The sequence below is a fragment of the Leuciscus leuciscus genome (genome assembly GCF_965113295.1).
Source record: "Leuciscus leuciscus genome assembly, chromosome: 7".
Lineage (NCBI taxonomy): Eukaryota > Metazoa > Chordata > Actinopteri > Cypriniformes > Leuciscidae > Leuciscus > Leuciscus leuciscus.
Genome location: NC_138731.1, coordinates 20108843 through 20121002, shown reverse-complemented (window position 1 = coordinate 20121002; position 12160 = coordinate 20108843). Strand labels below are relative to the sequence as shown.

At 37.0% G+C, this 12160-nt stretch overlaps 1 protein-coding gene across 1 annotated transcript in view; it reads left to right on the top strand.

Annotated features, from left to right (window-relative positions):
- The window catches only part of mgat4a (alpha-1,3-mannosyl-glycoprotein 4-beta-N-acetylglucosaminyltransferase A), a 57439-nt gene that overhangs the window by 32504 nt on the left and 12775 nt on the right, over positions 1–12160 (top strand). The window contains exons 5-8 of the mRNA XM_082175825.1: positions 359–492; positions 3774–3820; positions 3952–4065; positions 8948–9023. Coding sequence (XP_082031951.1) covers positions 359–492; positions 3774–3820; positions 3952–4065; positions 8948–9023 — 371 coding nt within the window. The remainder of the gene's footprint in view (positions 1–358; positions 493–3773; positions 3821–3951; positions 4066–8947; positions 9024–12160) is intronic.

Here is a 12160-nt window from a genome sequence, read left to right as displayed (position 1 = left end):
CCACGTCCAAGAGTTAGTTCGAAGGTGTATACCAGCCAGACCGAACTTTAAAGTTCGCTTTGGCAAACTGTTTCTGTCTCCTAAAACAAACTTTGTTTTTGCCTGGTCACACAAGATCCTTTGTCGATTTTGCTTCAAGTATATTGGGGTCTTTATTCTCTGACTGTTTCAGAAGTCAGAATCTCCCTTATGTTCCTCTGAGATGCAGTACAATAGAGCAGAGTAATGTTTGCCCTGGGCACCTTCGTGGACTGCACTCTTATGCCACTGTGGAAACCCCCTCTGCATGAGTGCATGATGTGCTTGTGAATTGGGTTTATGAGCCTCGAATTGAGTTTTTGTTCTCTTTTCTATGCAGTTTCCATGGTGATGGGCATCCCCACGGTGAAGCGGAAAGTAAAGTCATACCTGTCAGAGACGCTTCATTCGCTCATCGATAAACTCTCGGCGGAGGAGAAGCTCGACTGCGTCATCATAGTGTTCGTGGGAGAGGTGAGCATTCTCACTGTAGAGACACGGTGTGTTTGTGTGTGAGCATTGTGGCTTGCTTTGTCTTCCTGTGTGAAGATTTATAAGTAGTTCTGAGGGAAATGCCAAGCCATGCTCACCACGCAAACAACAATGTTCTAATGGGTTAGTGACGACTGGGGGGAAAAGCATTTTAAGAACATTTTGTTTACTTTTGTTCAGTTTTAATAGGTTTGTGTTGCATCTCCACTTGATCTACTGAGACCATCATTGCCTTTGTGAAGGGTTAAATTGGGTCAACAGTTTGTCTGTTGTCTTGTTACCCCCCGTGGAGGGGTGTGGGCGGTACACACTGAGAACAGGGGTCTTGATGCTTTCATGATGCTGTCTGAAGGGCAGAGTAAGAGGAGTAGACATGCAGACATACCCGGCAGGATTTGTCTCTCGCTTCGTCTGTTGCCACAATGTTGTTGTACGTCTGAACACGGAGGTTGGGAAAAATTGTTCTTGAATATAGTAAGTCTAAAAGTAGAGAAAGCCTAGTGAGATCGTTTAATTATTTCTCTATATTTGTTGCTTTTTTGATTGTACTTATCTCAATATTTGTTCTGAAATTGATTGGGTGGTCATTTCAGCCAAAAATACATTGTTGCCAGCTTAGGCGCCGAGTTATGTTTCTGCCAGTGGATGCCCACATTCCCCACGTGCAAATACATTCCCAGCCAAATATAAAACACATTTTTAATCACCTCTGTTTCCACGAGGTGGAACTGGGCTAATGATAACTGGGCTAATTATACACATACGCAACAAATGCCCCTTAAAACATTTTAATATTCTAATTACTCATTAATTATAGCCTACTGTTAGTTTTTCAAGAGTAGGCTACTGTCGTTTTTTCCGTTCGATGATGCGCTTGATGAATGAATTACACACAAGTTATTAGTGTCTTATTAATCAAGTTATTAAAAGCACAAATTGCAAATACATTACCAACCAAACAAAAGCACATTCTATCCATGAGTGTTGTCGCAAGTCCCGCTCTTGCTGATATCTATACTACTTGATCAGTAGCAGTTCACAAAATTCGTTACATGGATGTTCTCTTTTACAATAATGCACTAGACATTTGTCATTTAAAATAACGCCATAGAAATGTCCTCGAATGAACTATAAAAATGAGAAGAAAGTCTATTTAGTTAATTTTTTTGCTTAAAATGAATGGAGCATATCTTGTGTTTTTGCGTGCTTGGATCGCCGCCTGTGGTTGCCAGTAGGGCTGGGTAAAAAATATCTATTTCTCGATTTTAATCGATTCTCATTTTTACGAAACGATATCGATTCTTAAATCCCAAGAATCGATTAGTCATCCTGTTTTTAGTTGATGAATGAATGGAACATTGTTGCACGCATCCCATCCAATAAATCGCAATAATCTTTGTGCTTTGTTATTATTGATATGAAACAAAGTCTCAGATTTCAAATTACGTCCATTTTCTTACGAAATTCTAAAACATAAACAGTTTTGGCGCTGTGGCGTGAGATCGCTCTGGCTCAGCTCAGCTCAAGAGAAGCAGCATCGCACATAACCTTCTCTTCCGCCTTAATAATACCAGTTACAGTGCGAAATAAACATGAAGTACAACTTATCGAAGTCCGTATCATGTCACATGGAATCGCTCAATCAGTGTTTCAACCGTGGAAAGACGTTAGTAAACATAGTATAGTATAAATATAGTAACGTCACATTTACCTCAGAAAAAACATCCAGTGACCATAAACTCGTTAGTCAGCTAGAAAAATGTATTCTAGAGAGGAGCATTTTGTTAAATATATGCACCATATTACATATTCATTATAATTTTTAATGTTCATCAATATTTAATGCATGTTTGAATAAATCTGGAAAGTTTTTTATGATAGCCACCATTAAAATTTGTATATAATTTCATATAACTTCATTATTATAAAAATAAATAAGTGTATTTTAAGTGTTTGTATACAAATCAGTTAATTTTTACCTTCAATATTATAGTAGGCTAATGAAGCCTATAGGCTACAACTGACTCCCATAGTTTACAATAATAGTTAAGAGATTTGTTTTCCTTGAGAAAATTTGCAATGTATTGTACCTGATATCCAAAATAATCGATATTGAATCGAATCGAATCGTAATCGAAATCGAATCGAATTGCAAGCTTGTGAATCGAAATCGAATCGAATTGTGAAATTTGTGTCAATACCCAGCCCTAGTTGCCAGGACTATTTACCAACATAGATTTTTCAAAAAATCGTATCTTTTTATTAAGATTGATTAAAAATGACAGTTAAGACATTTTATAATGTTACAAAAGCTTTCTATTTCAAATATTTGCTGTTCTTTTAAACTTTCTATTCTTCAAAGAATCCTGAAAAAGATACACAAAAATATTTCCACAAAAATATTAAGCAGCACAACGGTTTCACAACTTCTTTCAAAAACATCAACATATAATTGATCTAATTAAGGACATGACCTTACATATTATATATTAAAATGTAAAAATGTTGATGGTTTCCAATAAAAATGCCAATTACTAGTGTTTGTTAGTAATACAAACTTGATATAAAAAGTGCTTTGAGTTGCACTGTTTATGTTAGGGTTGCAGAGGTATACCAGTCTCACTGTATATCATGGTATGAAATTTGATGGTTATCATAACATGGCCATGTACATTTGCTTATCTACAGTATTGGAAAAAAGCTCAACCAGTAGAAGAGAAAACAAATGATTGGATTAATCGTTAGTTGGAGCCTTGCACAGTGCTTCGATGCATTGCCTGTCTCTGCAAAATAAATTCAGTTATTTTCCTCCGGTTTTTCGTCCAGTGCTTGTACGGTATGTACAGTGTCTGTGGGCTGTGGTTGGATCTGCTAGCTGATGTTCTGTGTGTGATCTGTCATCAGCTGCTCTTGTGGCTGTCTAGAACAATGGGATTTTGGTTCTGAGTGCTTTAGTTAAAAGGGAACACCCAGTGGCAGTGCATCTAAAATGTGTTACCCTAGCACGTGTGTGTGAGAGAGGATATCCCTTCCCACATCATCACATGGTGTAGTCCGAACAAAATCAGTGAGAAAAGACAATTCATCCTCCTCACTGAGATAACAAACATCCCGGAGCATTCACTCCAATTCTGGTATTTTTCCAGGCTGTCAGGCACTGGCGTTGTATTTACTTCCAGTTGTTACTCCGCCTGTATTTGTGCCGAGCCTGTGTGTATTTGTGCGTGTGTGTGCTGACCAGTTCTTTGTTCGCTTCCTCACAGACGGACGTAGATTATGTAAACAGTGTGGTTGCAGGCCTTGAAAAAGAGTAAGTGATATTTTCTTTTGCCACTTCCTCAAGTTTTGTTTTAGATGACAATGTAAAATCTAAATTGTACATTTAACCTAATGGTTAAGATACCGTGCTAACCGTTGTTCTTGGCTATCGTTGTCCATAAGGTTCTACACAGAACTGAATTCTGGGTTACTGGAGGTCATATCTCCCCCTGCCAGCTACTATCCAGACTTCAACAACTTGAAAGAGACCTTTGGTGACTCGAAGGAGAGGGTGAAGTAAGTATTCAGGAAATATTATCCCCTACAGTAGCCCAGATACTTAGAGAGAAAGTACATGCTTCTGGTTGTGTAATTAACAGTTAATTGTTGCATACTCTTGTTACATACATCTATCTAAATGTATTACCTTCAATTGACTAATTTATTACCTGAAAATTGCAACATACACTATCATTCAAAAGTTTGGAGTTGGTGAGATTTTTTTAAATGTTTTTGAAAGAAGTCTCAAAAAGGCCCAATTTAGTTGATCAAAAATACAGCAAAAACAGTGATATTGTGAAATATTACAATTGAAAAGAACTGTTTTCTATTTGAATATATTTTTAAAGTATAATTGATTCCTGTGATAGCAAAGCTGAATTTTCAGCATCATTACTCCAGTCTTCAGTGTCACATGATCCTTCAGAAATCATTCTAATATGATGATTTGAAGCTGAAAAAACATTTTGTATTACTAGTGTATTATATTGTATTATATTGTATTATATTATATTATATTATATTATATTATATTATATTATATTATATTATATTATATTATATTATATTATATTATATTATATTATATTATATTATATTATTTGTTTTCAGGGTTCTTTGAAGAATAAAAAGTTCCAAAGAACAGCATTTATTTGAAAACAACAACAACAAGAAAACATAATAAATGTCACATTTTATCAATGTAATTTTATCCTTGTTAAATAAAAGTATTAGGGCCAGATTAACTAACAGCTTGCTCCAGCACAAACCCTCTTTTGCATTAAAAAGCTACTCTGGCAGGATTTACTAAAGACACACAGTGAGGAATTAGCGCTGAAAAGGCATGGACAGGGTTGTTTTTTTTCAGCTGACCTTATTGCATATGCATTTGTAGGAGTTTCATATGTATGCATATGTATGGGAGGAGAATATTTAAATTAATCACGCAGGGTGATTTACTAAGGTTTGCGCTTGTCAATTTGCACCATTATTTACCGCCCCAAAAAAGCACGTTTTAAACCAGATGTTAACTGTTAGATTGTGTTGGTCATCATTATAGAGATGATCCGGCTGCGTTGGTGTTCTTTAATTTGCAGTAGATCACGAGCAGAACTTTCCACTCTCATCTGCGTTTTTGGGGAATTGTGCTCTCATGCTAATTTTCCCCATTTAATAAATCTGGTCCTTAATTTCTTTAAAAAAAAATCTTTTGAACAGTAGTATACATGTTGTTCTTTTTTTCTCCCTCAAAAACATGCCTATGCATAACTGAACTTGAATTGTGTAGCGAGCAAAATAGTAAACATTTTAAACTTTACTTTATATAAACTATCATAATTCATCTTCCTCAAAGTCATCACTCTTTGTCTCTACACAATCTGTCCATTCTCTTCACGAGTTGAGATGCAACGGCAATCTTTGGTCTTTACAAAAAGATGTAATTTTAATATATAATTTTAAGCATTTAGATAAAAATGTAAGGTCAAGAGAAACATAATTTCAGTCAAGTGTGTCAAACGTTTGACTGGTGATGCGCATAGGTGTTTGTGGTCTGTTGTTTTGTTGCGCTACCCATCGGGCATCGCTCCAGTGAGTGCACATGACAGTATTTATGCGCGCATAGAGATTGTGGGCAATTTTTGTGGTGAGGGTGAAATAAAGTTTTGATTGGACCGGATCTCCTATTTCAGTGCCAGAGTCAGAGATGATTTACTGTCACAAATGTGATTAGGGAGGGAGAGATGTCAGAGAGAGAGAGAGGCATTGCAGATTTGTTGTGAGACAGGAAGTGAGTAAAGCTCAAGGTCAAAGACATCAACTCCTTCACTCCCTCCTTCCTCCTCTCTTTCTCTTTCTTTCTCTACCCTAAAAGGACTCCTCTTCTCATCTCCTGCTCTTCCTAAATCTTTCATCCACAGCTGTCTCAATTTAATCTCAGTCACTCTGGGTATCTCTTTCTTTCTTTCACTGCCTCTTCTATCTCTTGGTGTCACGCTCCCTCGTTCATAACTTTGATTCTGTGTGTGTTGTCACAATTGAAAAATATTCTGTGCCAATGCTGAATATTATTATTTTCAAAACCAATTTAAATACCACAGAAATATTCAATAGCGGTGAATGTGCGGCTTTACAACACGGCTTTATTCAAATTAAATAGCAATATAACAAATTAAATAAAATCCGTGCTATTAGCCTTCGACTATTTCTAAATTAAGTAAACAAGTTTTTCAAGTAAACACGTTTTGAATGATTTATTTAGCTAAGTGTCAATTAATTAGTAAAAAATGAAAGCAATGTGTGATATTTTTTTATTTTTTATTTTTTTTAACAATATTATCCAAACTACTGTTCAAAAGTAAAAAAAATGTATAGCGCTTTTTACAATATATATTGTTTCAAAGCAGCTTTACAGAAAATACTTGTTTCAGTGTTACTTCAGTTTAAGTTTGGAGTAAGATTTTATTAAAAAAATATATATATATATAATTTTTTTTTTTTTTTTTAAGTCAAGAGTCAAGAACTCTATCAAGAGTGACAGTAAAGACATTTAGAATTTAACAAAAGATTTCTATTTCAAATAAATGCTGTTTCTTCAAGTGTTATGGAGACATTGCCGCATTTCTTCTGGATTTAGTCTGTCTCAGTTTTTTCCGTTTTTTCATGTAATCACATACAGACACGATGATGGTGAGATCAGTTCATACCGGCTGTTGTCAGACTCCTTGTGCATACACAAATCTAACTGGATTATTGCAATTATTGGCAAAAGGAATGTTTGGAAATGTAAAGTGATATTTCCTACTGGATGTCAGGATGCGAAGAGACTTTCAACAAGCATAACAAAAAATGTTGCCTACCCTGCCTTTAAAGTAGCCTAACCTGGTTGCCTTAAAACTGAGTTCATTTAAACAAAAAATTTTAGTTGATACAAAGAGATTAGTTTATTCAGCAGAAACTCAAAATATTAAAGGGTTAATTCTACGGTGGCCGAGAGAGCTCAACGCGCTGCAACTGAAGAAAACACATGCAAATAGAAAAAACACCCGCAAATTAAGAAAACATCTTCATCAGTTTCACAACACATGTGCGCTCCAAATACTCACAACACAACCAAATACAGAAATGCGCTGCAAATAGAACAGAACACAACGGAAATGTTTCCGGGGAACCCAATAAGTGACGGACCCGGCTAGGACCCGGCCCTTCTTATACTGTCTATGGACGCGCCAGAGGGGACGCGCTTACAGCTGTCTACTTTTATTATTATTAAATTTTTTGGCAAAACATACAGAGATGACACGTTTATGGCATACAACTTTGTATACAATATACAAAATGTATTTACAATATGTTCAATGTCATAAGAATACTAAAAAGAACAATGAGCTGAAGACTAAAATAAATACATAAAGATAGAGATAAAGAACATGAGGGAAAGACATTAATCTATACATCAGTTACATTGTACACATTTTGTCATGTTATGTTAAAATAAGTTTCATAAGAAATGTTAGAATGCAGCTAGGGTCCAAATATGAGACGGCAAGTTTTAAAGTTGAGACACTCACACACAGATATAACGCATATTTTAAAAACTTTGTTGTATAAAATGTATATTTATTTGCAACAGTTATGTTAACAGCAATAATACTATATTTCTGGTAAGAACAGCTATTCAGCTGATGGACACGTGCTGCGTTGTCATGGGAACATCCCAGGTGAAAATAATGAGGAAATTACGTTGTCTTTCGTTGCTCCCTTCATCAACATAATGGCACACAAGTGCCCCGCTCCCTCCAAAGTGCCCAATTCAAGGGCTCTGCCATCTGCCCTTTTAAGAGAGTAGGGCATAGGTAAAGCTCACGAGCAATAAGCACGTCCCAGCCGTCCGTCCGTCCGTCACTTATTGGGTTCCCCGGAAACATTTCCGTTGTGTTCTGTCCTATTTGCAGCGCGTTTCTGTATTTGTTTGTGTTGTGAACTTTTGCAGCGTGTTTCTGTATTTGGTTGTGTTGTGAGTATTTGGAGCGCACATGTGTTGTGAAACTGATGAAGATGTTTTCTTAATTTGCGGGTGTTTTTCCTATTTGCATGTGTTTTCTTCAGTTGCAGCGCGTTGAGCTCTCTCGGCCACCGTAGAATTCACCCAAAAATGAAAATTCTGTCAGTAATTACTCAGTTATTTTGTTTTTTTCTCGCACAAAAAGTATTCTCGTTGCTTGATAAACTTTTGGTTGAGCCACTGTAGTCACTTGGACTATTTTAAACATTGTCTTTACTAACTTTCTGGGCCAGTAAGTTTCAATAACATAGAAGCCTATGGAGGGACAGCAAGCTCTCAGATTTCATCAAAAATATCTTAATTTGTGTTCCGAAGAACATGAGGGTGAGTAATTACTGACAGAATTTAAATTTTTGGGTGAACTAACCCTTTAAGTGTGTGTGTGTGAGTGATTTAAGTGTGTGATTTTGAGTTCTTATTCTGTACCACAATCTCTCCTCTCATCCACTCAGTCAGTTTGATCAAAGGAAATGAGCTGCTTTGATGCACATCGTATTTAATATTCTTTTTGATTATTTAATCTATTTTCTGAACCCCTTACTGCAGAGGACGAATGAATAACAAAGGTTATATTGAGGACATGTGAGTGATCTGTTTTTGTTTGTAGCCTCAAACTGCCCTTATTTAGCTTTAGCAGTGTGTATGTTTCTGGTTCCTGTAACTGTCAGTCACATTCGTCATACACCTGCCATCTAGAGTTTCACTCCTGGTCAGTTAGCTGACTCATCCACAGGCTAACTCCCACGTTCAACCTTGGCTTTCAGGCTACTGGACATGCACTGTGTATCTCCCTTTTTGAACATATGTATGATGTATTGTATTTATGTTTCTTTGTAGATGGAGGACCAAGCAGAATTTGGACTATTCCTTTCTAATGATGTATGCCGTCAACAAAGGGGTCTATTATGTCCAGGTAATCAAATTACGAGTTTTAAAGGTGAATTGTTTAGTATCTACACCACAAGTGTACCTGAACAGAATGACTTGTCATAAAGGTTCCCAAAACACTCCCCTATCTGTTATTGTTTAGCAAACTGATCGTCCCGCCCCAAACTCACTCCTTTGGTTGAGTCGGTGTGGTTGTCTCAGGCTGGTCAGAATGCAAATAGAAACGGAGCAATGTTTTGAAAGCTATAGTGTTTACACTCTTTTGGTAAAGCAAGCTATGCATGGCTTGCTTATAGCTCTTTCTGCATATAAAATATACTAAAAATATTTGCCTCTGCTACAATTACATCACATGTATGATGATCAAAACTCAATTGACCGAATTTGTGTCAGCATTTTGTCAATTTTGTGTGTGTTTGGTGTGTGTTTGTGTATACACTAAAGAGCCAAAACATTATGACCACTCACAGGTGAAGCGGAAAAATTTTGATCATTTCCTAACAATGACACATGCCAAGATCTTAGTAGTTCTAGTTCTAGATTAGATGATTACTGAACAATCAGTTATTGTAATCGATGTGTAAAGACCGGAGAGACTTTGTCAAGGGCCAAATTGTAATGGCAGGATGACTTGGGTCAAGGTATCTCTGAAAAGCCAAGCCTTGTGGGATGCTCATGGTCCGAGGAGCGACAAACCATCGCCAACATGGCTTTGTGCATCCAAGGCTCATTGATGCACAAGGGCAATGAAGGCTATTGTGGCATAAGTCACTGAAAATTTTAATGATGTTTATGGTAGGAACGTGTAACAACATCGCACCCTGCTGCGTATGGGCTGCGTAGCTGAGAGTAGCAGAGTGCACATGATGACTGTCGAAAGCGCATGTTCGGTTGTAGAATGGTAACGCAAGCATCGGAAATGGACCTTGGAGCAGTGAAAGAAGGTCGTCTGGTCCAATGAGTCCTGTTTTCTTTTACATTATGTGGACAGCCATGTACATGTGCGCCGTTTACCAGGGTAAGTGATGGCACCAGGATCCACTGTGGGACGATGACAAGCCGCTGGAGGGAGTGTGATGCTCTGCAATGTTCTGCTGGGAAATCCCAGGTCTGGCTAGTCACGTGGACGTCAGTTTGACACTTGCCATTGTTGCAGACCAGGTACACTCCTTCCTGACAGGTGTGTTCTCTGGTGGAAGTGTCCTCTTCCGGCAGGATAAAGCCCCCTGCCACACTGCACACATCATCCAGGAATGATTTGAGGAACATGATGAAGAGTTCAAGGTGTTACCCTGGCCACCAAATTCCACAGAATTCAATTCAATTGAGCATCTGTGGGATGTGCTGGACCAACAAGTTCAATCCATATCACCACATCGCGGTGGCTCCTCTTCGCAACCTACAGCACTTGAAGGATCTGCTGATAATGTATTGGTGCCAGATCCCACAGGACACCTTCAGGGGTCTTGAAGAGCCCATGCCTTGTTCGGTCGGCACGGTTTTGGCAGCACGCGGAGGACCAACAGCATATTAGGCAGGTGGTCATAATGTTTTGGCTCATCGGTTTATATAGACACATATTTAATTGCAAAGGGTAGTTCCCACTTTTTTTTTTTTACATTTAGATTACCTTTAAGTTTATTTTTTTTAAACGCTAATAATTAAATAACAGTGTTAAATGTAATCTTTAGCCAATCTCAAAATGAATGTTCATATGGTACTTTGTAATGCCCAAATTCACTTTTAAGAAAATTTGTATTACTGTTATATTTTTATTTTATTTAGAAATAAATATATAAATATAATTATACCTCAGTCTGTGCGTCTCTATTGTCTTGGCTAAGTGACGGCATGTCACACATACATGTGAAATTGAACAATTGAGACCCTTAAAATGCTTATGAAATATCTTTTGTTTGAATTGTCAGTTTCCCGAGCGATGCATATTTCTGTTTAGGTTTCTAGTTAGTGCGCCAGATCCCCACTGGAAGCTCTTCAGTTCAGAATCAGATGGACAAAGTACACCAAAAGCTCTTTGCTCAAGGGTTGCCGTGGTAACTCATTTATCTGGATATACCCTAAAGACACCCTTTGGCTCTGTAGCGGTTGTCATGGGAACGTGACTTTGTGGTTTGGGGATTTCAGTTTTTGTGAAGTGATGATTTTACAGCTGGGAATATGATCAGGGGAAAGAATTCGCTACAGTCAGAGCAGCTGTACATGGTCGCAGCAGATTTAGCACTCGACATGACACCTCTTATTTGTTTCTCTCTGGAGGACAAACAAACGTGAAAACCATAACATGATGTAAGAGACTAAGCAGAAGCCTCTGCCAACTGGTAATTTTGTTAGCATGCGAGATGTAAACTGTAATCCCTCATGGTTAGTGCTCTGCAACCAATGTGTGCTTTTCGTCAAATCAGTTACAGTGAACATTATGCATATAATATAAATTATATTTATGTCTCAAGCCACACCTGGCACAGCTCATGCGCTGCAACAAGACTTTGAGTATTAAATGCATTTTTATATTCATATTTGTCCCAAATTATGTTACGGATATAAGCGATATCACATGACATGAAGGCCTCAGAATTTGTCCTCTGCAGTATTGAGAATCGAACCCACAACCTTCAGTTTGCAAGTCTAACGCTCTAACCATTAGGCCACGACTATGACAGGCGGAGATACTGTCCATTACTAATGAAGAGTTAGTATCAAACTTGTGAATAGAGGATTATGAGATTTTATAATATGTACTTGCTTTTCCAATTGTTCTTGATTAAAAAGCTTTTATTTAAAACATTTAATGTATTTTATTGCATTTTCACTATCTTTCAAAATTTGGGGTCAGTGAGATTTTTTTGACAAAGAAATTATTACTTTTATTTGGAAGTGATGCATTATTTTGATCAAAAGTGACAGTAAAGACACTCATTGTTACAAAAAATGGTAAAAAAAATTAAATAAAATAATTAAAATAAATGCTGTTATTTTGAAATTCTACTCAATGAATCCTGAGAAAAATGTATCACAGTTTCCATGAAAATATTATGCACAACTTTCCAAAATTTATAATAATACAAAATATTTCTTAAACGGCAAAATCAGCATATTAGAATAAAGGATCATGTGACACTGAAGACTGGAGTAATGATGCTG